At 36.3% G+C, this 27,840-nt stretch overlaps 4 protein-coding genes across 10 annotated transcripts in view; all 4 read left to right on the top strand.

Annotated features, from left to right (window-relative positions):
• LOC18787404 (putative disease resistance protein At3g14460) overlaps positions 1 to 9,128 on the top strand; it is a 57,063-nt gene extending 47,935 nt beyond the window's left edge. Inside the window, exons 5-9 of the mRNA XM_020556254.1 lie at positions 5,983 to 6,189; positions 6,781 to 7,010; positions 7,131 to 7,296; positions 7,956 to 8,184; positions 8,426 to 9,128. The gene's annotated coding sequence lies outside the window, so the exon portion shown is untranslated. The remainder of the gene's footprint in view (positions 1 to 5,982; positions 6,190 to 6,780; positions 7,011 to 7,130; positions 7,297 to 7,955; positions 8,185 to 8,425) is intronic.
• The window catches only part of LOC18787209 (putative disease resistance RPP13-like protein 1), a 39,236-nt gene extending 30,108 nt beyond the window's left edge, over positions 1 to 9,128 (top strand). For both annotated transcript variants that reach the window (XM_020556228.1, XM_020556229.1), the window contains one exon: positions 8,420 to 9,128. The gene's annotated coding sequence lies outside the window, so the exon portion shown is untranslated. The remainder of the gene's footprint in view (positions 1 to 8,419) is intronic.
• On the top strand, positions 229 to 27,840 carry LOC18785867 (putative disease resistance protein At3g14460). 6 transcript variants are annotated; one of them, XM_020556263.1, is made up of 9 exons: positions 229 to 1,611; positions 2,793 to 4,812; positions 22,688 to 22,784; positions 23,128 to 23,648; positions 23,793 to 23,956; positions 24,518 to 24,724; positions 25,304 to 25,533; positions 25,654 to 26,799; positions 27,035 to 27,769. In XM_020556263.1, the coding sequence occupies exons 1-2, from the start codon at positions 1,508 to 1,510 to the stop codon at positions 4,444 to 4,446; spliced, it is 1,758 nt and encodes a 585-aa protein (XP_020411852.1). In that variant the 5' UTR covers positions 229 to 1,507; the 3' UTR covers positions 4,447 to 4,812; positions 22,688 to 22,784; positions 23,128 to 23,648; positions 23,793 to 23,956; positions 24,518 to 24,724; positions 25,304 to 25,533; positions 25,654 to 26,799; positions 27,035 to 27,769. The 6 variants fall into 6 exon arrangements, with proteins under 6 accessions (XP_020411852.1, XP_020411848.1, XP_020411850.1 ...); XM_020556259.1 differs by having other exon boundaries at positions 230 to 4,812; positions 25,654 to 25,819; positions 26,498 to 26,799; positions 27,035 to 27,840; XM_020556261.1 differs by having other exon boundaries at positions 230 to 4,812; positions 25,654 to 25,819; positions 26,565 to 26,799; positions 27,035 to 27,840.
• On the top strand, positions 7,962 to 8,668 carry LOC109947250. Its single transcript, XM_020557177.1, has 3 exons — positions 7,962 to 8,184; positions 8,420 to 8,493; positions 8,579 to 8,668. The coding sequence occupies exons 1-3, from the start codon at positions 7,962 to 7,964 to the stop codon at positions 8,666 to 8,668; spliced, it is 387 nt and encodes a 128-aa protein (XP_020412766.1).

The following is a 27,840-nucleotide window of genomic DNA, read 5'->3' on the forward strand; positions in this document are numbered from 1 at the left end:
ATACTTGATATAAGCTAAAACAGTTTCCAACATCTTGTACCATTTTTTTCCAGTGTGGGTCATAACTTGAAGAAGCCCACCGACAATTTCTCAAAAGCTATTACCATCCAACTTTGAAAAATAAAAGTTTCAAAAGTTACCCCAAACAACAGCCCTTGAAAGAGAGTTTTCCAAGGCTAAAGATTACAAGGATGTTATTGGCACATGCATTAACGTGTGACAAGAAGTTAGTTATATTTATAAAGTAAAAGAACGAAGTACATAACATGTAAGTTGATGCCAAATATTTGATCAACAGAGCTAAACATAAAACCACGACAATATAACGTTGTTCACCAAAAATTGTGTTTCGTTGAGGGTCAGTAGTGTAGGTTTCAAGATACGATTTATTTTGTTAAAGAATATTCTGATATTCTAACAATAAAATTGGCTCAATTTGATATGTTTCTTTTTTTTTTTGTTTTTGTTTTCCCTTTCATTTTATGCTTTGTTGTGCTATTGCTAAGTTTATCCTAGAGACCAGGGATGCTTAGCAAGTTTCTTCACCTGCCCTTCTTCCCATGTACTAACTAGGGATACCATGTCAGAATCTTAGATAAGAATCCCAACCCAATCAAACTATGACATCTGTAAGTATTCAAAATTGGAATTTGCATTGTGATAGTTGAGTGGAAGAATCGATTAAGGCTTGAGTGGAAGACAAACTTCAGTGGAGGAAAGTAATTAATCTCACAAGACATAGCCCATCAGTTGGCTCATTTTTCTTGAGTGTGTAGTCCTGGCCTTGAGGCGAGGCCACATTGCTTTGGAGATTTCTTTCTACTTGGTGAAATTATAATTTAGAAGAAGCAAACTGCGTTTTGCAATTTGTGCGATTCAAGCATATCTGACACTAGTAATTAGACCATAATCTTTGTCCGACCAGAAAATAAGAAAAGTTGTCTTGTACCATTTCTGCCAGTGTGGGTCCCACCCACCCCATACGAGTAATTTGAAGAAGTCCACCGACAATTTCCCAAAAGCTTTGGCGTCCAACTTTGCCGACCCCATCCCCATGTGAGGCCATAGAAAAGTTTTCAGCCACAATCAAAGAAGGGAACAGTCCTTGAAAAGAGAGGGTTTTCCAAGGCCAAGATTACAAGTTCATGTTATTTACAGTCTCAAAAAGCTTCCATACTTGTTTACAAACCTGTATTTTCAAGTTGTGCTAGCCTAGCTATTTGCAAATCTTGGAATATTTTACTTCATCCAAATCCCTTGCAGTCTGCAGAGAAGATAAAAGACATGGCTTTGATTGGAGAGGCTCTTATCTCTGCTTCCGTCCAGGTGTTGTGCGACAGAATTACTTCACCCGAGTTCGTTGACTTATTTTGGCACAAGAAACTCGATGAGCCACTCCTCAGGAAGCTGAGGACGACACTGTTGGCCTTGAACTTGGTGCTCAATGATGCAGAGGGGAAGCAACTTGTGAACCGAGATGTGAAAAAGTGGCTTGACGAGCTCAGACATGCTGTCTTTGATGCGGAGGACTTACTGGATGAGATTGACACTGAAGCTTTGCGATGCAAGCTGGAAGAAGGTGAAGATCAAACTCACAAATTTACCAATAAGGTGCGGAACTTGCTCTTTTCTCCTCGTAGTCATTTTTATCAGAGCATGAATGATAAGATAAAAGAGTTACTAGCAAGGTTAGAAAACTTTGTACAACTGAAAAGTGCTCTTGGTCTGGGAGAAGTTGCTGGGAGGAAGGTTTCGCAAAGAACTCAAACAACCTCCTTGGTTCTTGAACCTTATGTATATGGTAGAGATGAAGTCAAAGAAAAGTTATCAAAAGTGTTGCTATCTGATGAAGCAGGCAAGGATCCTGTGTCTTTCCTCACCATTGTTGGAATGGGTGGGGTTGGCAAGACAACCCTTGCTCGAATGCTTTACAATGACGATAAGGTGAAAGGGCATTTTAAACTTAAAGCTTGGGCTTGTGTTTCAGACTACGATGATTATATTAAAATTACTAAAACTCTCCTTGAGGCAGTCACTTCAAAGCCTTGTAACACGGCAAATCTGAATTTGCTTCAAAAAGATCTAAGAGAGCAATTGAGGGGAAGGAAATTTTTATTTGTGTTGACCTATGGAATGAGAATAATGAGGATTTGAACTACCTTAGAGCTCTTTTTATTACTTTAGGAACAATGGGAAGTAAAGTCATTGTAACAACACGGAACAAAAATGCAGCATCTGTCATGCAAAATGTTCATATTCAATACTTAGAACCATTGTCGTAGGAGGACTGCTGGTTATTACTTGCAAAACATGCATTTGGAAATGAAAAGTGTAGTGCACATTCAAACTTGGAAGACATTGGAAAGCAAATTGCACTCAAGTGCAAAGGGTTGCCTTTAGCTGCACAAACACTTGGGAGTTTGTTACGTTGCAATATGGATTTCGAGTACTGGAATAGAATACTAAATGATAGTTTTTGGGACCAACCCTATGATAAAACTAACATTCTTCCGGCTCTAGGGTTGAGTTACCATTATCTTCCTACTCAGTTGAAACGATGCTTTGCTTATTGTTCAATTTTTCCAAAGGATTATGAGTTTGAAAAGGAAGATATAGTTCAATTATGGATTGCAGAAGGTATAATTCCACAAGCTGAGAATGGAAAAAGGATGGAAGCATTGGCTAGAATATACTTTGATGAGCTGTTATCACGATCGTTGTTTCAAAAGTCAAGTAAATTCAGCTTCATTATGCATGATCTCATTAATGACTTGGCTATGTTCATGTCTCAGGGGTTTTGCCTTAGGCTCGAAGATGGGGTATCCCGTGAAGTTAAAAGAGCTCGTCATTTGTCATATGCTAGGGGAGAATTTGATGCTGCTCCAAGATTTGAACCATTATATGAGGCTAAATGTTTGCGGACCTTCCTACCTACCATTTGTTGTGGGCAAATCTACTGGATCAGGCATAAGAGAACTGAGGCAGTTCCCGCAACTTCGAGGAAAACTATCAATTTTGAAGCTACAAAATGTAGTTGATGCGAGGGATGCACTGCACGCCAATATGAAGCACAAGAAAGATCTCAAGGAGTTAGAGCTTTCATGGGGTGCGGAGGATGCTGATGATTCCCAAAAGGAGAAAGATGTACTCGACAAGCTCCAGCCTTGCGTGAATTTGGAGAAATTAACCATCAAATTCTATGGTGGAACTAATTTTCCGAATTGGTTAGGAGACTCGTCTTTTTCTAACATACAAGTCATGCATCTCAGTGACTGTAGTTATTGTTGGTCGCTCCCACCAGTTGGACCGCTACCGGCACTCAAACAGCTCTGTATAAGAAGAATGAAGTTTGTGAAGACGATTGGCGTTGAATTCTATGGCAGAAATGGAGCTTATCTGACTCAGCCATTTCGATCTCTGGAGAAGCTAGAGTTTAGGGAGATGCCAGAGTGGGAGGAATGGGTACCAAGTGGAAGTGCAAGTGGAGGTGAATATGGTCCAGACTTTCCTCGTCTCCAGGAGCTGATTCTATACGAGTGTCCGAAGCTAAGAGGAAGTTTGCCTTGTGAGTTGCCTTGCTTGAAGAAGCTTACGGTGTATGGGTGTAAGGTTTTACATGATGGAAGGGCCATTACCGCAACTACCAATAGTCTTAACTATAAATCTCTGGAAGAATTGAATATAAGTGGTGGATGCCAAACTCTGTTATCATTATTAGAGACAAAGCTCCTGTCCGGACTTGAGATTCGAAATGTTGTTGACATACAGTGCTTGCCCAACTGCAGTCGTCTTCAACATTTGACTCTTTCGAATTGTCCAACGCTGTCATCATTTCCCAAAGATGGCCTACCCACTACATTGACATCACTTTATATAAACAATTGTAGGAAATTAGAATTCCTACCTCATGAGATGTTGGCCAAATTAACATCGCTTGACTATTTGTGCATACAAAATAGCTGTGATTCAATGAGGTCCTTCCCGTTGGGCATTTTTCCCAAATTGACGAGGCTTGAAATTCGTGGTTGTGAGAATCTGGAATCCCTTTCCTTGATTGAAGAAGAAGGAGCTGTTGAGAATCTCAGCCATCTCAATTACTTGCAAGTCTATAACTGTCCAAAAATGGTGTGTTTTCACGAGGGAGAATTGCCCACTCCCAACCTGAGTCACTTTGTAGTCGGTGGTTGCGAGAATTTGAAGTCATTGCCCAAAAGCCTTCACACCCTCACTGCCCTTCGATCTTTGTCGATATGTAATCTTCCGAATCTGGAGTCATTTGCAGAAGATGGGGGTTTGCCTCCCAACCTCCGACAAGTAAGTATTAGGAATTGTGAGAGACTGAGGGCTTCATCAGTGGGTTTGCAAGCACTTGACTCCCTTGAGATCAGTGGAAGTGACCATGTATTCTCTATCACACTCTTCACATCTATTCTCTATCAACTCTGAAATCTTTGGACGGAAAGGGTCTTGGACACCTCACTTCTCTTCAAGAGCTAGATATTAACAGGTGTCCAAGTCTGGAATTCCTGCCAGGAGAGGAACTTCAACACCTCACTTCTCTTCAAAATCTATACATTTGGAACTGTCCCAGTCTTCAATGCTTGCCAGAAGAGGGTTTTCCATCATCTCTTTCTCATCTGAGTATCCGCCGGTGTCCTACCCTGGAGGAAAGGTATAAGAATAAAACGGGACGAGATTGGGCCAAGATATCTCACATTCCTTGCATCGAGATAGGCAACGAAGTGATCATATAATATGAGCTATTCCATATTTCACGCTCAACCCTCAACTCTCAAATCAAAGTCAGGTGAGGTATGTGCCTTCTCTTACTTTAAAAAACTGCTGCTCAATAACACTCTTCGCACTCTATATATTATGGCCTGTCAGTCTAAAATTCCTGCCAGGAGAGGAACTTGAACGCCTCTCTTCACTGCAAAGGCTACATATTTGTGGGTGTGACAATATCCAATTCCTGCCAGAAGAGCGTTTGCTGCAATCTCTTTCTTATCTGTGCATCGACCATTGTTTTGCCATGTAGAAAAGGTATCTCACATTCCTTGCGTCAAGATAGGTGAAGAAGTGATCATAAGATATGAGCTCTCTCTCCCTCTCGCTCACATACAAAGTACTTAAAACACTCAATCTGATTTCTATTATTATTTTGCTCAGTAAATTTTGTTTAAATTTGCTTTGTTTCTCATTGCGCTTGTTCTGCTTATCACAACTTATATCCTATTTAAATCTCAAATGCTGAATAGTTAGCAGTCTTTTCGCAGGACAGCATATCTTCTCTTGGAGAGCTATTCATTTGCAAGGTTTCTTTATGTGTCATTTCCAGAGGAGGGTTTACTATTTAATAGAAAGGTTCACCTGGAATATCTCAAATGACACATTCCCAAATACAGGCATTGAATGCACAACATTTTGAGGTACTATTTTTGTAATAAAAATGTACTTGAGTCTCATTTGAGCTAGTTTAAATTGTATTCAATGTCTATGGATAACCTGTGAGCTTAAGTTGTAAGATAAAACTCACAGTATATTATTAGGGTTTAGGGTTCAACAGGTGAGCTTAAGTTGTACTTTCCTAGGTACTGCATGTATATTATCTTAGTATCAACACTTGGTCTTATGTGGACGAGAGAGAACATTTGAGGAATTACAAAATCTTCTTAGTGAATTAAGCTTGTTTCAGCTCTGTTTGTCATCCCTCACATTTTCTTTGTTAAGCCTTGATTTTTTATTAGACATACGAAAAAATGCTTTTATAAGACAGGAGATGAATGCTTTTATATGTTGATGTCGTAGTCAGTCTTCAACCACACTCTGTTTTTAGAATTCATTTATGTTACTAGTTGAGAGCTGCTGTATTTTATATTTCGTTCCTGTAATGTTTGGATGTTTAGCTTGAGCAGTCTAGCTTATCCAGTAGATAACTTGTCCCCTGTTTTGTAATGTTTTTGTTTCCTCTAATGAAAGCAGGTTTTACTTATCTTGAACTGCAGAAGCCTACTTTTTGACATAGGTGGCATGGCACAAACTCGCATCCGCATTTCCATCCCCATTGGCATGCTGTCTCATCTTTTCTATTCTGTTACCAGCTTGAAGCTTGTGTGGACATGTTATGCTCTTGTAATTCTGATCACAAACATCACTTGACAAATGGAAAGTCACAATCAGATCTTTCAGGTGATCTGGAGGTTTACTTTCTAACATTTGTTTTCGTGGGGGGGAGACAACAATACAGAATTTAAAATTTCTGATAATCAATAGTAGTTTGCATATATCAGCTGGGACCTGTATGACTGTATTATGTAATTAATTATTTCTCTTATTGTTTGGGTACTGTTAAAAGGAGTTAGCCACACAACATAAAAAAGGAGGTCTCTTATTTCATACAATTTTTCAAATGTGATCATTAATCCGTTTCTTTTTCAACAATAGAGGAATGTATACTAATCGTCTGGTCCATCTGCTGCTTCACTCCCTAGTAGCTTCATCTCCTGTCCTTTGCTTTATTTCTGTTGATGAATGTTTTGTCTGGGTTATTTATTTTCATTTCATGTCCATTGCTTTATTTCTGTTTGGATTCTTAATTAAATCTGTCCTGGACTTGAACAAGGGTTAGGTTAGCTGTATAATTTGCGGTTTTATATACACAACTGTCTACATTGATTAAAACCAGCATTATTCTAAGGTTCATTTAGAATGTATTATCACCAAAATTATAAAGAATACTTCTATTACAATTAATTTGTTGATTCTAATTTGGACTTGTAGGAACAGACCAAACATGTTCATGCGTGGCATTGCTCAAGTCATCATCATTCGAGACAGAGAATAAGCCTTCAAGTGTCTGCTGAGTCAATGAACCTTTCTAGATATCTCAAGTGTAATGGAAATTGATGAGTTACAAAGGATTTGTAAACATTTTCTACTGGAGGCTAGAAATGCTTCAAATAAATGACCGTGTTGCAATTATTTTGTAGGATCAAAGACTCTGCAAAGAGGTAAGAAAGTCATCATCAAGTAACTTTGCTCTTCAAACTTTTTATTTTTATTTTTAAATATCAGTAATAACTGGGAAAGCTTGCATCTCCTTAAATTGCTCATTCTTACATCTTTTATAGTTTGTTGATCTTGGGCAAGTGGAGAGAGAGGCGTCAAGTGATACGCAACAACCATTTTCTGTGAGCTGATTTGATAAAGAGAAATGGTATGCTTTCTTGTCTTAAGCGGTGTGTTCTGCAATTATTTGAAACAAAGGATGCCGCACTTCAAGTTCGAGAAAATCAGGTATTTTAGTATTTTATTCTTGAGAAATTTGATTTATGTAGAAACTTGAACATGTAAATAAAATAAATAAAATATATTATATGCTGTTAATGAGTTAATATGGTGCTTGCTTCTAGTTGGAAATTTATGTAGTCATCTACCTATGATCAAATAAAGATGAAGAATAAAATATAATTGAGAGCATCTTCCTCTCCCCTGCTTTGCTCATCCCTTGTTCTTCCACTTCAGCCCCACTATTACACCATTTTTTCAGCCACAATTATAATAGCTCCATGAGCATTAAGTCCTTTTCAAATTCTGCTGACATTCAAAATTGGAATTTGCTGGTGATATATGATAGCATCTTTGTCCGACCAAAAAGAGAAAAAAAAAAAGTTGATAGCATATTGTACCATTTTGGCCAGTGTACGCAATATTATTGCATCCAACTTTGCATATTAACATCAGTGGCCACAGTTCCATGATTTGAGTGCACAGAAAAGTTTCAAAAGTTGTCCCACAAAGAACAGTCGTTCAAAGTGAAAGAGAGATTTCAAAGCTTAATTACAAGTTCATGTTATTTACAATATCAAAAAGCTTTCATACTTGCTTACAAACCTGTATTTCCAAGTTCTGCAAACCTTGGAATATCACTTCATCCAAATCCCCTTCCAAAGCAGGAAAAAATGGCAGCAGCTTTGATTGGAGAGGCTCTCATCTCTGCTTCTATCGTGGTGTTGTGTGACAGAGTTACTTCAGCCGAGTTCATAGACTTATTTCAGCAGAAGAAACTTGATGAAACACTCCTCATGAACCTGAAGACGACACTGTTGATTTTGTTTGCGGTGCTCAATGATTCAGAGGAGAAGCAAATTGTGAACCCTGAAGCTTTGCGATGCAAGCTGGAAGGTGAGGATCAAACCCACAATAATTAACCAAAAAGGATCTTTTTGATTGTTTGAAAGGAGGGTCTTGATGATTTGAAAGGAGAGGGTTGCTTTATTTCTGTTGGATGCTTAATTAAATCTTATTTGGAGTTGAACAAGGATTAGGTTAGCTGTATAATTAGTGGTAAACGCCTTTTTCTAAGGGTCATTTAGACTCCTATTACGATTAATTTGTTGTTTCTAATTTGGACTTGTAGGAACAGACCAAATATGTTCACACGTGGCATCGCTCAAGTCATCATCATTTCAGACTGAAAATCAGCCTTCGAGTGTCTGTTGAGTCAATAAACCTTTCTAGATATATCAAGTGCAATGGAAATTCATGAGTTACATAGAGATTTTTAAACATTTTGAAGATTGCAACACCTGCAAGTGAGATAGGCGGTGACGAAATCAGAGCTGATTTTGAAGCCTCTGATGCCCCTGTTGTTGCAAGTTGCACCTGAGAACAAGTTTTTTTTTTCTTTGGGGTAAAAAACTGGCAACATGTTCGGAGCTGACAATTCAATCCCTGATGAACTAGAGAAGCAAAGCTCCGGTAAGGAAATTGGTCAAGGTTGTGACAGGGATGATTGATGGTGAAATGGATGCTATTTCTTATTGCAGCCTGTTCTCAAAGTTCTTGTTGGCAAATGCAATTGATGGAGTATTTTGATTGGGAGGAGAGATAATGACATGGCTTGACAATTCTAGAACAGCCCATCATTAATCCCAGAAAAAATCCCGTTTCTGCTAAACAATCACTTATGGCAAGGCCAACTCTGTAAATGGAATTTGTGATCCCTTCAAATTGTACACATTTTTTCTTTTTGAGGAATTTAATCAAACAGTATTCTAATGCATTATGATAGCACTACACGCTTTTGTTGTAACAAATTACAAGGAGGAATTTGGATTGAGTTTCTTGTATAAGCACACCTTACACAAATTTCGTATATTTTCTTCCAGCAAGTCTGTTTATTAACCCCCTTATCTGAAATTAATTGTTAAAAGTTTTGATTCATCTTTAATCAGTGTCTTACCCTTGTTGAATAACACTCCTCTTTCTAATTTATATTTGAAGTTTGAGCTTTCAATTTCAATTGTGGGCTTTGATTTTTCAGATTTTGTTTGTCAATTTCAGTTTGGACAAAGCATATATGCAAACAAAGTAAGCATTTTATGTTATACTTTTGAACTAGGTGTTGATTTGATTTAATCATAAGTTTTGCTGGTGCATTTACTAGGCTAATCATTCAATACTTTTGATCATAGAACTTCTTTGGTTGATATTATCTTTGTTAAGTTTAACCATAACTTTAGAGAGGGGACTTCAACAGATTTATAATCTCATCATTATAGTATTAAAAATTAGAGATTATTTAAGGCATTGTCTATTATCTGAATTCTGCTTACTTTTAGTTCATATGTTTACATCTTAGCATATTCATGTGATTAGTGCGGCTCATACCACAAAGGCAATTTTAGGCTCATCAAGTGCTAAGCAATGTCAAGCTTCCAAATGACAAGTTCTCTACATAGTTTGAGACCTACACTTACTAGATATTAGATCATTTCGATCATTTCCATATGTTTATATGTAATTGACATGTTATAACATTTTTGTAGCGTTATATAATTATTTAGCAATTTAATTATTTCTTTGCAACTTAATTTTTTTTGTCAATCATACTATTGTTGACTGCTAAAAACCATCAAGAAATAGTTCTCAAGTTATAAAAAAAAAAAAATTTTAAAAAAGATTTGTTGATGCTTAAAAAGCATCAAGAACAGATAGTTTCTTGACGGTTTTGTGACATTTCATAACTGTAGGGGGCTTTTTCTTCCGACAGCTGTAAATGGGCTGGGCTGCCGTAAAGGGCAGACTGATGAAATTGTCCCCTTTTGTATGAGCTCAAAAATTAAGCCCCAAAATACTTTGAAAGGGCAGCAGAGCCTTAGGAAGTATTTTGGTTACCCTCACCAACTAAAACAACAACAACTTACAGGTAATTACTTAATGCTTATGGATGAACTCTTGAGCTTGGCATGAGAGACATATGGCATGGAAGCAAAATCAACATGAGTTTAGCACTGAGGGGAAATTTAGGCTCTCTTGGGGGAAAAAGGGAAGTGTTAAGGTGAGAGAGGAGAAGTTTGTAGGAGATTTAGCTAAGAAAGGAGAAATATAGAACAATGCTCTTTTGGCAGCTTGACAGATGCTCTGTTTGCCAGAAAAGGAAGATGGAGAAGAAATGTGAATAGTGCAAGAGTTTGCTAGATTTTTGCAGGTAAGAGAGGAAGCTTGCTCTCTGGGTCTGAGTTGAGTTTTTTTGTGTGGAAGAGACCTCATTTTATAGCCCTTGGAAACCATCACTTCCCAAGAAACCCTAATGGCTTCTACCCATTTTGGCCAAGCTTTTCCCTTCCTTTCTCATTTCCTTCCTTGACTTTACCCCTCTTGATGAAATCCCCTCTGCCTATTTGCACCATATCAGAGTTTTTTGAAGCTCAAGGCCCCTTTTTCCCGCAGTTGTCTCAATGGGAGACTTCCATTCCCAGTCATCTCCTTTATTGCTTTCCTTTCTTTTTTTCATGGCCAAGTTTGGTGGGGAAAGGAGTTGGGATATATATGCTGGTTTGAAGGGTGCTTCTCTTCCTGGCATCTTACACACTAATACCCCTTGGTTCCTTGAATGTTTTGGCTTTGAAACTTGCTCTCCCCCCCCCCCCCCCCCCCCCCATGTACTGGAACCTACCAGCAGCTCTATTCAATGAATCTTCAGACCTTCTCTTCGTGGCTTTTATTTTTTATCAACGGGCTGGGGCTTTTGTGGCTCATTGTGGCAATTGTATGGGCTAAGGTGGTTCATTAAGTAAGTGGGCTATTTTTATTAAACATTAGGCTTTTTGGTTGAGTCACTAGGCTATTTTGATTGGGCTATTGGGCTATTTTTTTCCTCTCTTGTGCTCACCCACATGTTTGGACCAAAGAAATGAGCTTGAGTCCTGAGGCTCCCAAGCGACCCGAGACTTTCCATTTCTGGCCCATCAATGGGCCTCATGTTGATTTATTACCATCCATACCACAACCCACTCAAGCAGGCTCCGGGCATTTGAATGACTTGGGCGCACTTAGGCTTGTAGTGTGGTTGGGTGCGAAATAACGATTTCGTGCTTGGCATGTTTTAATTTTATCATCCTTGGGAAAGGCTGCGATGTTTGATTTCGGCATGGGCTTGTAGAGCTGGTATGCTTTATTTCAACTCCTAGCATGACGAATTATTTATTTAGCATGGCACGTGAATTACAACTCGCATGTGGTGGGTTTTTGTGTACTACACCTTACGCCTCTTCTTAATAGAACATCGTTTTGGGCTGATAATTTATTCGGGCCAAACCGTGAATTTTTTGGGTCTCAATAATAACCATCATGAAACATTACATTTTGACTGACGTCAAGAAATGGGGTATCCCTTTCCTGATAGTGGCATCCATGATGCCTTCCAAGCAGTCAATTAAGGGCTATCGTGATGCATTTTAGTTGTCAGCAAAAGGTGTTTTTCTTGTACTGTATTCACTCAAAGTCGTGTTTCATTTAAGATTAGTAGTATGGTTGAATACCATTTGTTTTGTTAAAGAATATTATACATTAGGGATTTTTGTAGAAATGTCATTTGAACTTATACCTTAGTTTCAATTTGTCACCTTGAAGAAAAATTTAAGAGAAATGTCACCTTAATTTTTAAAAATCCATGATTTGTCATATGACTTTAAAATCATCCAATTTTCCATCCATTTTAAGGGTATTTTAGTCTTTTCATTTTGAAGGAAAAAAAAGAGATGAAAAAAGAGACCTCTCTCTTACTTTGTCCCTCAACCCAACCCCACCCGCCCCCCAAAACACATCACATAGGATTGCCTCCCCCTTCCCCACTTTTCTTTTTTCTTTTTGTCCTACTTTTCCACTATGTTTATGTTGAAGGATCTAAAGTTTGCTTGGTCACCATCTGTTACGTAGGCTTCCCAATTGTTAGTTTGGGTGGGTTGTGGGAATTTGTGTGCTCGAAACCCGAGACGAATCTTGTGGAATTCCCGACATCACACCGATGCCGGGCCCACTTCTGAACTAAATTCTCTTTTCCAAAATTAAGGAAAAAGAGTACGAGGCTTTCTGCCGAAATTTCGACAGAGTATTCCCTATAAATTTAACATTTCAGCTTTGGTGGCCGTTCTCTCATTTCAGCTTTGGTGGCCGGATGAGAGAACGGTCGGCTAAAACGTGGCCAGCTGGCACTGCCGTCGCGAGAGAGAGAGAGAGAGAGAGAGAGAGAGATTTTTATCAAATCATTTTTGCCAAAATTACGATTATGCAACTGAGGGTATTTTGATCGTATCTTTTTCATTATAACTCTGATTCAAGCCCACTACGTGTTTACGGACTCATCTCGCCGTGCTCTATGCAATTGTATAGTTGAAATTCCCAAATTCCACCCCAGTCAAAAATTCAACTTTAAACCCTACAAAATATTATAGGGGCAAAATGGTCTTTTATCTAATTAAATTAATAATTGAAAATTTATTTAGGACCGGGTTGTTACACTGTCGTTGATGGACTGTGCGATGACACTCACACAAAGTCCTTGAGAATAAAACACACACACACCATGAAGAGAGTAAAACAAATACACAAGTACACAAAGATTTATAAAGGTTTGGCCTTCTGCCTACGTCCTCTTGGTGATCCACCCGAGAAATTCACTAGTACGTAAGAACAACTTTGGTTACAACTAAACCCCCTTAGCTTTCATAAGAACCCTAGATCTCTTTTCTCCCACCCTTGCTCCAACCCTTTGATGCCCTTGTAAACACTCAAGAATTCACCCTTGAATTCTGTCATGTGTTACATCTTCTCTTCTCCCCTTTGTTAACCTAACCCTAAAAGTTATATTTATAATTCATAGGACTTTAAGTACAAGTTAACTAGGAATAGGAAACATAATAGACCTCAAAAATTGGAGAAAATATGTTTAGATCTCGTTAGGAAATTGCACAACACGTGCGATCCGCTCGAGCGCCTGCAAAATGATCCCTTTGTCGCTCAAGCTGCCGATAGCTCATGGGATGGGGGAATTAGAGATTTTTTTTTTTTTCAATTTTAATTGTTTAAAAGATATACAATTTTTTAATAATAATTTTTCCATTTTTAAAATACCCTTGAAAATAGAAAGATTAAAATGCCCTTAAAAATGGATGGAAAATTGGATTGCGTTAAGGTCAGTTGACAAATCATGGATTTTGAAAAATTAAGGTAACATTTCTCTTAAATTTTTCTTTAAAGTGACAAATTAAAATTGAGGTATAAGTTCAAGTTACATTTATGCAAAAATCCTTATACATTATGATATTCTAACAATAAAATTGGCTAAAATTGATATGTTCCCTCTTTATTTTCTTTTTCTCTTTTCCTTTTCATTTTATGATCCAATCCTTTTCATATATTTTTGTTCAAGACTTTGTTTTAGAATGCTCTATTACTAATTTGGTACAGGTCCCTAAAATCTCGGAGCCGCCTTAGTACATTCATAATGTACATGTTCAGAGTTCAAGAATAATGTATAGAATGTGAAATTGACGATGCCGGCCTTTATGAGGCAACGTCTTTATTTCTTTGGTTATTACAGTTTAGAATATTTGCACAAATGAGATGATTCCAAGCATAAAGTCACATTCGACCAAAAAGCATGAAGTCACACACAAAAAGAACACGGACAATTGCTAAGTTTATCCTTGTACCCTTATTTTATTGATCCGACCCAATTGAAAATTAAAAAAAGATGATAAAAAATATTGTTCACTACTTTAAAATCTATGAGTAGAGTCCTCCATTTGAAATTTCGTCATTATACAAAATTGGAATGAAAAAAGAAAATCCTACAGCTAAATTTGATATATTTCCTTTTCATTTTATGCTGGGTGTTAGGGCTTGTCAATGGGCCGGGCTAGGCTAGCCCGGCTCAAATTTAATGGGCTTGGGCTAGGCCGGGCCAAGCTTTAAAGAGGAGAGAGAAAATATCCGGCCGAGTTTTTTAAGAAAATTCAAAGCCCAAGCCCGAATCACTGCTGTCTAGCCCGGCCCAAATTTAATGAGCTTGGGCCAGGCCGAGCCAAGCTTTAAAGAGGAGAGAGAAAATATCCGGCCGAGTTTTTTAAGAAAATTCAAAGCCCAAGCCCGAATCACTGCTGTCATTTCATTGATTTGTGACGAGCACAACCACCAAATCAGAATTTACTCACGAAAATATCAAGTATGTCTAGCAAATTTCAATTTTGAATAATACACAATTTCAAAAGGAGGACATGTTGCAAGACAGCATACCTTCTCTTGGGGTGCTTTTCATTTTGCAACATTTCTTTACGTGTAATTTCCAGAGGAGGGTTTATCATTGTATATAGCTTTTCGGGTGGTTTGTCTACAAAACAAATGTCACAAAGAAGGAGGAGAAACGGAAAAGATTTACTTGGAATGTCTCAAGTCTCCTTTGAGATAAAGGCATCGAATGCACAACATTGCTTTTGTGCTATTTCATAATTAAAGTGTGCTTCCCAAGTCTCCTTTGTGTTTTGTAACTTGTAATGTTTGTTTTTTTGTTTCCCCTGTTTTCCCTCTTATAAAAGAAATACAGGTCCAAACCACACGGATCTACTTGCATAATAATGGACCAAATTTATGATTTTTAGAAAGAACCTTCTGCCGGTGGAATCTTGGGCTACTGTTGTGGCTCTCCTCTGTGTGCCTCCTTTTTAGAACGGTAAAATATTCAAAATACTAGAAAATGTTCGTGATTAATATAAATATTAAGAATTGAAATTATTAATTAAATGAGGATAATATGGTAAATTCACACTTTTTTATATTAAAAAAATTAAAATTAAAAGAAAAATCAGATAATTGATATTATTTTTATGGAACACAGCTACTCATTATCTTTTTTAATTCTAAAATAAATTTAAATTAAAGAAAAAAACCCCTCTCACAGGCACGGAAGCGCGTGCTCAGAGGCTAGTTAAAAATAATGAACTTTGCTTCTGAAGACGTCTATACCAGACCCACTCAACCTGCTTTATGATTATACAAAGAACAAACTCGTCCTTAGACTCATTTGGTTAAACTTAGAAAATAATGAAACAAAAATATGCACTCCCACAAGTAACACAGCCAGGATTGAAAACAACTGGACAAAGAAAGGCATGTTAAAACAGAATTTTCAACAACTCATCACCATTAGACAAGAAAAAGAAAAATCAATACAAAAACAGAAAGAACAGAGAATAAATGTGGTGGAAGAAAAACGTTGAAGCCATTTGTGAATCCAACAACACTACCACTCTGTTTCTCTCCTTTTGTTCAGGCGGATCTGCATATATCCTAAGGCGTATTACGGAAACAACTTCTTGCCGTTATACTTGAATGTTGTGGATGCTTCAACGTTGCCATCTGGGTGGAGTGGATTTGTCCAATTCACCTTCACTATGGTATATACGTCCAAATTGTTGTTATTTGAAAGGCTTCTAAATTTTAACATTTTGATTTTTAAATTTTGTTTAAATATTTCGGCCCACTTAGTTCTTCTCAAAATATGTCATCAATATCGTTGAAAGGTTGAACTTAGTGAATTATTATAGTGCAGTACTGTAGAATAGACACATGATATAATTTGTCCACATGTTATAATATAAGTAAATATTTATTGATATTATTTCTAAAAATAAGAAATATCAACCATTATATCCTCCCATATTATAATACATATACAAATTATACCACATTATCATACTCTAATACCATTTTATAATTTCTCGTACTTAGAGCGAGTCAATGACATTACATAATATATAATTGTTCATATAATGGGGCAACTAACGTGATCAACAAGTTGTGGTGATTAATTTAACATAATAAAAAATATACCATTTACTTGAGTGATGTAACAATTTGTTCTTTTAAATTGGATTGCCATCACTTTAATATGATATGTTTCTTATTATAGTGTCCCATGTTAAGTGCTTCAGCATTGTTTGTGGTGTGTACACAAATTTTCTTATAAAATGTTTTAATGCTTCTCACATGTATATCAGATATAGACAGTTGATGTGACTTAGAAATCAAATTGTCAATAAAGCAAAAAAATATAATTGGTGATTGAGGTCCAATTTAATAGAAAATAGTCTTAACTTGTATATTAGAGGTTTCAGATTCGAATCCTCACTGCATTATTGTTGTATACGTACACGAGAAATCCTCTTCTCCAATAATTTAGACTATCACTTATACTAAAAAAATATATATATATAATGACTTTTACGGATGCAAACATAAAATTACACCAAACAATAATGGAATAGAAAGATGCAAGTTATTTTTTTTTTTTTTACATCTAAAGTATACTTTATATATATATTTATTATGGGTGTTATAACCGTTTAATTTTCAGTTTTTATTTTCTATTTATTGTTTTAATTTTTATGGTTTAATGTGTATGAAGATTACAAGTATTGGATGTCTACCACTCCTCCTTCACATCTGAAACAAACCACCATCTCATTTCTGTATTTTCATACTTTCATATATTTTCTACTTTCCAGATTATTATTTTTGGGCAACGGTTCTGTGACTTGCAGATTTCTATCCGATTGTTAACATGCTCATAGCGGACCTTGAGCTTGCGTATTGGGGATCGTATCTTGGAGCCTTATAGACCTTTATTACCTGCATGTAGGGAGGTTATAAATGCTTTAGGTCAGCATCTTTGACGTGCTTTTGCTTTCTTTTTTTTTTTACTTATTTCTTCGTTTCTTTATTTTTACTTTACTTTTAAATTTTTATTTTATGTATTATTTATATTTAAAAGTTTTGAATAAGAGTTTTACAGAAAAGGAAAAACACAATTTCAAATAACACAAATTTCTCGTTTTTGGTTCTTAAAATAAATGAATTTTTTACTTATTTGTGAACTGAAATGCCTCTAAAAAAATAATGATAGTTTGAAGAATTTGATAGAAATTAAAAAATATCCTCAAATTACTTGGAATTGAAGACCACATAGGCAAAAACACCATTTTGGACAAAGGCTGGTGATAATAGTCGATATCATCTTTAAGTACTTTAATATGATATGTTTCTTATTATAGTGTCCCATGTTAAGTGTTTCAGCATTGTTTGTGGTGTGTACACAAATTTTCTTATAAAATGTTTTAATGCTTCTCACATGTATATCAGATATAGACAGTTGATGTGACTTAGAAATCAAATTGTCAATAAAGCAAAAAAATATAATTGGTGATCGAGGTCCAATTTAATAGAAAATAGTCTTAACTTGTATATTAGAGGTCTCATATTCGAATCCTCACTGCATTATTATTGTATGCGTACATGAGAAATCCTCTTTCCTAATAATTTAGACTATCACTTATACTAAAATATATATATAATGACTTTTACGAATGCAAACATAAAATTACACCAAACAATAATGGAATAGAAAGATGGAAGTTTTTTTTTTTTTTCCTACGTCTAAAGTATACTTTATACAGTCCCGATCTCTTGGACCACAGGAGTCCAAGAGATTGTGGTCACCCACCGTTGGATATTAATCCAATGGTTCAAAATGATATATATAAATGCAATATGACATAAATGATTATTACCCGATCCAAGTCAACCGTTGAATTTACATTCAACGGTGGGTGACCATAAATCTCTTGGACTACAGGGGTCCAAGAGATCAGGACTGATACTTTATATATATATATATATATATTTATTTATTATGGGAGTTATAACTGTTTAGTTTTCAGTTTTTATTTTCTATTTATTGTTTTAATTTTTATGGTTTAATGTGTATGGAGATTACAAATATTGGATGTCTATAAAGGGCCACTCCTCCTTCACATCTGAAACAAACTACCATCTCATTTCTGTATTTTCATACTTTCATATATTTTCTACTGTCCAGATTATTATTTTTGGGCAACGGTTCTGTGACTTGGAGATTTCTATCCGATTGTTAACATGCTCATAGCGGACCTTGAGCTTGCGTATTAGGGATCGTATCTTGGAGCCTTGTAGACCTTTATTACCTGCATGTAGGGAGGGTACAAATGCTTTAGGTCAGCGTCTTCGACGTACTTTTGCTTTCTTATTTCTTCGTTTCTTTATTTTTGCTTTACTTTTAAATCTTTATTTTATGTATTATTTATATTTAAAAGTTTGAATAAGAGTTTTACAGAAAAGGAAAAATACAATTTCAAATAACACAAATTTCTCGTTTTTTGTTCTTAAAAAAGAAGAAGCATTGATTGGGGAGTTATGGTAAACTCAATTTCAATGGTTGCGATGAGAGGCGGTGGCGGCGAGGAGAGGACGAAGGCTTTGCTGCCGACGGGGTGGTGTGGGTGGGTGGAGACCTCGGCTGGCTGCTTGGTCCTGGGTTCTCCTTTAATTCTCTGTTTTCTTTTTTCTTTTTCTTTTTCTCTTAGAGTTATTGATGTTAAGTGAATGGACAGATGCCAAAATAGGGACAGAAGTAGGGGTGGGCATCAATCCGGCCGATCCGGTCAATCCGGCCGAACCGATTATATTGGATTGGTTTGGTTTGGTTTTGACCAAAGAAAAAGTCAACATTTTGAAAAACCGAACCGAACCGGTTTGGTTTGGTTCAGCTGTGGTTTGAGAGTTTTAAAAACTGTCCTAAACCGAACCGGACCGATTATAAATCAATTTATTATTTATTTAATTTAGTTTACATGTGGCAAGGTTTGTGTGCGTTTTGTGAGTCCGCGTATCTGAATGTTGGTGCACGTTTTGATCTTCTAATTTGCATATCCCAGTTATTTGTGTGTGCTTGTATTTCCCTCTCTTTCTATCTCTACTATGTGTGTTTGCTCTTTGTGTTGTGTGGCTCTTCTTACTCTATCTATCTTAATTAATGGGTCCATTTCATAATTTCATACGCATTCAAACTCCACCTCTGTGATAAAAACATTTACCTCTTTGTGATAAAAGCTTTTCATTTGTTTGTATTTCTCTTTGGCTTTTTGACTCACTCACTGTCTTTCTTTCTTTTAATGCTACTTGTGATGAATGCAATGAGTAAATTTAATGCTACTTGGTTAATGCAAATTTTGTATATGTTTGTTTTGATGGAAATTGTGAACTTAGATGCATGCTAGACATTGGACAACCTTTGAATAAATGGAATGATGTTGTATTAGCCTTTGATGGAATGAAATGAAATGATATAATGGCAAAATGTTAGCATTATAATGTAAGAGCAGGTTGAAAAATGCATGGTTTTGTGTTAGGCACAAACCGGCCGAACCAATCCGAACCAAACCGATTACAAGTGGTTTGGATTGGTTCGGTTTCCATTATGATTTTAGGCTAATCCGAACCAAACCGGACCGTTATTTTCTTATTGGTTCAGCTGTGGTTTGAGAGTAAAACCGAACCAATCCGGACCGTGCCCACCCCTAGACAGAAGATGTGAACCCAATTATATACAGCTGATTACATAAAGTAACAAATTAATTAATACTTGAGTGGAGGACAGGCTTGAGTGGAAGAATTGATTAAGGCTTGAGTGGAAGACCAACTTCAGTGGAGGAAAGTATAGATAAGGAAAGCATGCCTCGTTTAACGGCTTTATCTAATAAAGATTAGTTGTTGGCACTTGGAGTTTCTTAGGAATGCTGGTTTTGTTTCCTTGGTGGACTTGAAAGGTGGTGCGTTGGCTCGGACATCTCCCTAGTAATTAATCGAAGGTGGAATCTTACAAGACATACAGCTGCTCATTAGCTGAATATCTCGCTCTCTTTAAAGAGATCGAAGCAAACTGCAATTTGCAATTTGTGTGATTCAAGCATGAATATCTGATATAGTAACTATACCATTTGTTGGTTTGATAAGAAAAGTTTGGTTAGCGAGGATGAAACCATAAAGTTCTCCAAAACACACAAAAAACACGAACAATTGCTAAGTTTATTCTTGAGTTCACACATATTTGTACAAATGAGATTACTCCAAGCATGACTATACCATTTGTTGGTTTGATATGAAAAGTACGGGCAACGAGGATAAAACCATACAAACACACACAAAGAACGTGGACAATATACTAAGTTTATCTTTGCGTTATTGATCCGACCTAACTGTAAAATAAAAAAGATAAAAATATATAATGTTCACTACTTAGATCTATGAGCACTAAAGTCCTCCTTTTGAAATTGCACAAAACATCACTTTTGGTCTTTGGTAAATTTTTAAAATAAATGAATTTTTTACTTATTTGTGAACTGAAATGCCTCTAAAAAAATAATGATAGTTTGAAGAATTTGATAGAAATAAAAAAATATCCTCAAATTACTTGGAATTGAAGACCACATAGGCAAAAACACCAAATTGCAACCTCACTTTAATGATAAAAATGGTAAACTACAAAGACAAAAATGACGTTTTGCCTTATACATAATTGGAATTTGCTGGTGATAATAGTCTACCATCTTTTGTCGATTTGCTGGTGATAATAGTCTATCATCTTTTGTCGGTCCGACCTAAAAAGAAGAAAAAGTTGATGGCATCTTGTACCATTTTTGCCAATGTGGGCCCAAACAATTTGAAGAAGTCCACCGGCAATTTCTCAAAAGCTATTGTGTGAGTGTGAAGCTAAACCAATATTATTTTGCATATACGACTCCACATCCCCATGTGATGTGAGGCTACAAAAGTGTTTCCAAAACGAAATATGATATTTCAAAACGAAGCTATGTATAGAGTCATTTGTATTTGCTTTCACAATAACATTTGATTTGTGAAAGCATTTTATATTTATACATTCTGATATTCTAACAAATAAATTGACTAAATTTGGCCAACAGGATTTAGCCGAATAGAAAAGTCCTTATTTATAGACTAGTGGTTTCAAATTTAAAGTTTAGACTATCGCATGTATTTAAAAAAAAAAAAACAATTGGCTTAATTTGATATATTTCCTTTTTTTCCTTTTTCATTTTATACTGGGTGCCGTTATTAAGTTTTATCCTTATTTTTTGTTGAAAAGAAAATTGAAAAAAAATAATAATTCCTACAGCTAGCAACTTCTCCACCTTCCCTTCTTCGCAACTAGGGATGCCATTGCAAGGTCACCATCTCAGATTAAGTCCTCCTTTTAAAATTGTGTCGTTATTCAGAATTGGAATATAATCCTGTACCACTTTGGCCACTTTTGAAGATGTTCACCGACAATTTCTCAAAAGCTATTAAGCTGTACATCCACAATATTATTGCATCCATCCCCATGTGAGGCTACAGAAAAATTTTGAAAACGAAACTGGATATTTTATCTCTAACAACAGCTTTCATACTTCGTTTACCCTGTGTTTCCAAGTTGTGCTAGCTATTTGCAAACCTTGGAATATTACTTCATCCAAATCCCTTGCAGAGAAGAGCAAGATATGGCTTTGATCGGAGAAGCCCTCATCTCCGCTACCATCCAGACGTTTTGTGACAAAATTGCTTCGCCTGAGTTCACCGACTTATTTCGGCAGAAAAAGCTCGATGAACAACTCCTCAACAAGCTGAAGACGACGCTGTTGACCTTGTCCGTAGTGCTTAATGATGCAGAGGAGAAGCAAATTAAGGAACCTTTAGTGAGAGACTGGCTTGACAATCTCAGACATAATGTCTTGGCTGCGGAGGACTTACTGGATGAGATCGACACTGAAGCTTTGCGATGCAAGCTGGAAGAAGGTGAAGGTCAAACCCACAATTTAACCAAGAAGGTACGTGATTTTTATCAACGCATGAATGTTGAGATGAAAGATTTATTAGAAAGATTAGAACAATTTGTACAAGAGAAAAGTGCTCTTGGTTTGAGAGAAGGTGCTGGGAGGAAGGTTTCACAAAGAAGAACAACTTCCTTGGTTCATGAACCTTGTGTCTATGGTAGAGATGAAGTCAAAGAAAATCTGTTACAAAGAAGAGGATTTGCCGTCATCTCTTTCTCATCTGAGTATCTCGCGGTGTCCTGCCCTGGAGAAAAGGTATAAGAATAAGACGGGACAAGATTGGGCAAAGATATCTCACATTCCTTGCATCAAGATAGGATACGAACTGATCATATAATATGAGCTATTCCATATTTCACTCTCAACCCTCAACTCTCAAATCAAAGTCAGGTGAGGTATGTGCCTTCTCTTACTTTAAAAAACTGCTTCTCTTCTTCTAATTGAATACAAAAACCAAAACACATATTCTCTTTCTCTTCCAAAAACCCAAATACATGTTGAACATTGCCAAATTTGATCTCCAAATTCCTAATTATTTCACGCTTTTTGTTATTTTGTTGCTTAGTAAATTATGGTTGCTGGTCACAAATTATAGTCTGTTAATAGGTTCATGCCATGAATTAATCTTTGGACTTTCCCAGGTACTGCAGGTTTGTTATTAATGTTGTGGCCTGATATTCGTCGTATCAATAGGTTGTCTTACGTTGAGGAGAGAGATCGATCAGCAATTACAAAATTGTTAGTGAATTTAGCTTGTTTATCATCTCTCTCCTTTTGTTTGTTAAGTTTGGTTGTTCTAGGTTAAACCCTTGTCCCCGCATTTCACAGCAACTCTATGTTATTCCACTCTGTTTAGTTTCATTTATGTTGTGATTCGACTGCTGCTGTATTTTAGATTTCGTTCATGTAATGCTAGGATGTTTAATCTCTTATCTGTGGTGGTAGTTGAGTAGTCTAGCTAATCCAATGATAACTTGTCCCCTGTTTTGTATTGTTTTTATTTCTCTGGTAATGAAAGCACGTTTCTTATAAATAAATAAAAAATATTTCATTGATATTCATTGCTTATTTTGAACTGCAGAAGCCTACTTTTGTCAGAGTCAGTAGATGCCAGAATGAAGTCATTGCCTAAACACATTGGCACCCTCACAGCCTTCGACATTTTGGGATATATGATCTTCAAAATCTTGTGTCATTTGCCTCCCAACCTGCAATATTTTCATATTTTAAATTGTGACAGACTGAGCCCTTTGGTGGGAGATTACTGGGGTTTGCAAGGACTTGGTGGCAATATCTTGTAGACGTTTCTCAAGGAACAGCTGCTCAATACCACTCTTCACACTCTATATATTATGGCCTGTCAGTCTATAATTCCTGCCAGGAGAGGAACTTGAACGCCTCTCTTCGCTGCAAAGGCTACATATTTGTGGGTGTGACAATATCCAATTCCTGCCAGAAGAGTGTTTGCTGCCATCTCTTTCTTATCTGTGCATCAACCATTGTTTTGCCATGTAGAAAAGGTATCTCACATTCCTTGCGTCAAGATAGGCGAAGAAGTGATCATAAGATATGAGCTCTCTCTCCCTCTCGCTCACATACAATGTACTTAACACAAACACTCAATCTGATTTCTATTATTATTTTGCTCAGTAAATTTTGTTTAAATTTGCTTTATTTCTCATTGCACTTGTTCTGCTGATCACAACTTATATCCTATTTAAATCTCAAATGCTGAATAATGAGCAGTCTTTTCGCAGGACAACATATCTTCTCTTGGAGAGCTATTCATTTGCAAGGTTTCTTTATGGGTCATTTCCAGAGGAGGGTTTACTATTTAATAGAAAGGTTCACCTGGAATATCTCAACTGACACATTCCCAAATACAGGCATTGAATGCACAACATTTTGAGGTACTATTTTTGTAATAAAAATGTACTTGAGTCTCATTTGAGCTAGTTTAAATTGTATTCAATGTCTATGGATAACCTGTGAGCTTAAGTTGTAAGATAAAACTCACAGTATATTATTAGGGTTTAGGGTTCAACTGTTCAACAGGTGAGCTTAAGTTGTACTTTCCTAGGTACTGCATGTATATAATCTTAGTATCAACACTTGGTCTTATGTGGACAAGAGAGAACATTTGAGGAATTACAAAATCTTCTTAGTGAATTAATGTTGTTTCAGCTCTGTTTGTCATCCCTCACATTTTCTTTGTTAAGCCTTGATTTTTTATTAGACATAAGAAAAAATGCTTTTATAAGACAGGAGATGAATGCTTTTATATGTTGATGTCGTAGTCAGTCTTCAACCACACTCTGTTTTTAGAATTCATTTATGTTACTAGTTGAGTGCTGCTGTATTTTATATTTCGTTCCTGTAATGTTTGGATGTTTAGCTTGAGCAGTCTAGCTTATCCAGTAGATAACTTGTTCCCTGTTTTGTAATGTTTTTGTTTCCTCTAATGAAAGCAGGTTTTACTTATCTTGAACTGCAGAAGCCTACTTTTTGACATAGGTGGCATGGCACAAACTCGCATCCGCATTTCCTTCCCCATTGGCATGCTGTCTCATCTTTTGTATTCTGTTACCAGCTTGAAGCTTGTGTAGACATGTTATGCTCTTGTAATTCTGATCACAAACATCACTTGACAAATGGAAAGTCACAATCAGATCTTTCAGGTGATCGGGAGGTTTACTTTCTAACATTTGTTTTCATTGGGGGGAGGACAACAATACAGAATTTAAAATTTCTGATAATCAATAGTAGTTTGCATATATCAGCTGGGACCTGTATGACTGTATTATGTAATTAATTATTTCTCTTATTGTTTTGGTACTGTTAAAAGGAGTTAGCCACAAAATAAAAAAGGAGGCCTCTTATTTCATACAATTTTTCAAAAGTGATCATTCATCCGTTTCTTTTTCAACAATAGAGGAATGTATACTAATCGTCTGGTCCATCTGCTGCTTCACTCCCTAGTAGCTTCATCTCCTGTCCTTTGCTTTATTTCTGTTGATGAATGTTTTGTCTGGGTTATTTATTTTCATTTCATGTCCATTGCTTCATTTCTGTTTGGATTCTGTCCTGGACTTGAACAAGGGTTAGGTTAGCTGTATAATTTGCGGTTTTATATACACAACTGTCTACATTGATTAAAACCAGCATTATTCTAAGGTTCATTTAGAATGTATTATCACCAAAATTATAAAGTATACTTCTATTACAATTAATTTGTTGATTCTAATTTGGACTTGTAGGAACAGACCAAACATGTTCATACGTGGCATTGCTCAAGTCATCATCATTCGGGACAGAGAATAAGCCTTCAAATGTCTGCTGAGTCAATGAACCTTTCTAGATATCTCAAGTGTAGTGGAAATTGATGAGTTACAAAGGATTTTTAAACATTTTCTACTGGAGGCTAGAAATGCTTCAAATAAATGACTGTGTTGCAATTATTTTGTAGGATCAAAGACTCTGCAAAGAGGTAAGAAAGTCATCATCAAGTAACTTTGCTCTTCAAACTTTTTAATTTTATTTTTAAATATCAGTAATAACTGGGAAAGTTTGCATTTCCTTAAATTGCTCATTCTTACATCTTTTATAGTTTGTTGATCTTGGGCAAGTGGAGAGAGAGGCGTCAAGTGATACACAACAACCATTTTCTGTGAGCTGATTTGATAAAGAGAAATGGTATGCTTTCTTGTCTTAAGCGGTGTGTTCTGCAATTATTTGAAACAAAGGATGCCGCACTTCAAGTTCGAGAAAATCAGGTATTTTAGTATTTTATTCTGGAGAAATTTGATTTATGTAGAAACTTGAACATGTAAATGAGAGAAAAAAAAATTTATATATATATATATTATATTGTATATGCTCTTAATGAGTTAATATGGTGCTTGCTCCTGGTTGGAAATTTATGTAGTCATCTACCTATGATCAAATAAAGATGAAAAATAAAATAAAATTGAGAGCATCTTCCTCTCCCCTGCTTTGCTCATCCCTTGTTCTTCCACTTCAGCCCCACTATTACACCATTTTTTCAGCCACAATTATAATAGCTCCATGAGCATTAAGTCCTTTTCAAATTCTGCTGACATTCAAAATTGGAATTGCTGGTGATATATGATAGCATCCTTGTCCGACCAAAAAGAAAAAAAAAAAAAGTTGATAGCATATTGTACCATTTTGGCCAGTGTACGCAATATTATTGCATCCAACTTTGCATATTAACATCAGTGGCCACAGTTCCATGATTTGAGTGCACAGAAAGGTTTCAAAAGTTGTCCCACAAAGAACAGTCGTTCAAAGTGAAAGAGAGTTTTCAAAGCTTAGTTACAAGTTCATGTTATTTACAATATCAAAAAGCTTTCATACTTGCTTACAAACCTGTATTTCCAAGTTCTGCAAACCTTGGAATATCACTTCATCCAAATCCCCTTCCAAAGCAGGAAAAATGGCAGCAGCTTTGATTGGAGAGGCTCTCATCTCTGCTTCTATCGAGTTGTTGTGTGACAGAGTTACTTCAGCCGAGTTCATAGACTTATTTCAGCAGAAGAAACTTGATGAAACACTCCTCATGAACCTGAAGACGACACTGTTGATTTTGTTTGCGGTGCTCAATGATTCAGAGGAGAAGCAAATTGTGAACCCTGCTGTGAGAGAGTGGCTTAACAGCTCAAGCATGCTGTCTTTGATGCAGAGGACTTACTTGATGAGATTGACACTGAAGCTTTGCGATGCAAGCTGGAAGGTGAGGATGAAACCCACAATAATTAACCAAAAAGGATCTTTTTGATTGTTTGAAAGGAGGGTCTTGATGATTTGAAAGGAGAGGGTTGCTTTATTTCTGTTGGATGCTTAATTAAATCTTATTTGGAGTTGAACAAGGATTAGGTTAGCTGTATAATTAGTGGTAAACGCCTTTTTCTAAGGGTCATTTAGACTCATATTACGATTAATTTGTTGTTTCTAATTTGGACTTGTAGGAACAGACCAAATATGTTCACACGTGGCATCGCTCAAGTCATCATCATTTCAGACTGAAAATCAGCCTTCAAGTGTCTGTTGAGTCAATAAAACTTTCTAGATATATCAAGTGCAATGGAAATTCATGAGTTACATAGAGATTTGTAAACATTTTGAAGATTGCAACACCTGCAAGTGAGATAGGCGGTGACGAAATCAGAGATGAAGCCTCTGATGCCCCTGTTGTTGCAAGTTGCACCTGAGAACATGTTTTTTTTTCTTCTTTGGGGTAAAAAACTGGCAACATGTTCGGAGCTGACAATTCAATCCCTGATGAACTAGAGAAGCAAAGCTCCGGTAAGGAAATTGGTCAAGGTTGTGACAGGGATGATTGATGGTGAAATGGATGCTATTTCTTATTGCAGCCTGTTCTTAAAGTTCTTGTTGGCAAATGCAAGAGATGGAGTATTTTGATTGGGAGGAGAGATAATGACATGGCTTGACAATTCTAGAACAGCCCATCATTAATCCCAGAAAAAATCCAGTTTCTGCTAAACAATCACTTATGGCAAGGCCAACTCTGTAAATGGAATTTGTGATCCCTTCAAATTGTACACATTTTTTCTTTTTGAGGAATTTAATCAAACAGTATTCTAATGCATTATGATGGCACTACACGCTTTTGTTGTAACAAATTACAAGGAGGAATTTGGATTGAGTTTCTTGTATAAGCACACCTTACACAAATTTCGTATATTTTCTTCCAGCAAGTCTGTCTATTAAACCCCTTATTTGAAATTAATTGTTATAAGTTTTGATTCATCTT

Source organism: Prunus persica, chromosome G2, assembly GCF_000346465.2.
Source record: "Prunus persica cultivar Lovell chromosome G2, Prunus_persica_NCBIv2, whole genome shotgun sequence".
Classification (NCBI taxonomy): Eukaryota; Viridiplantae; Streptophyta; class Magnoliopsida; order Rosales; family Rosaceae; genus Prunus; species Prunus persica.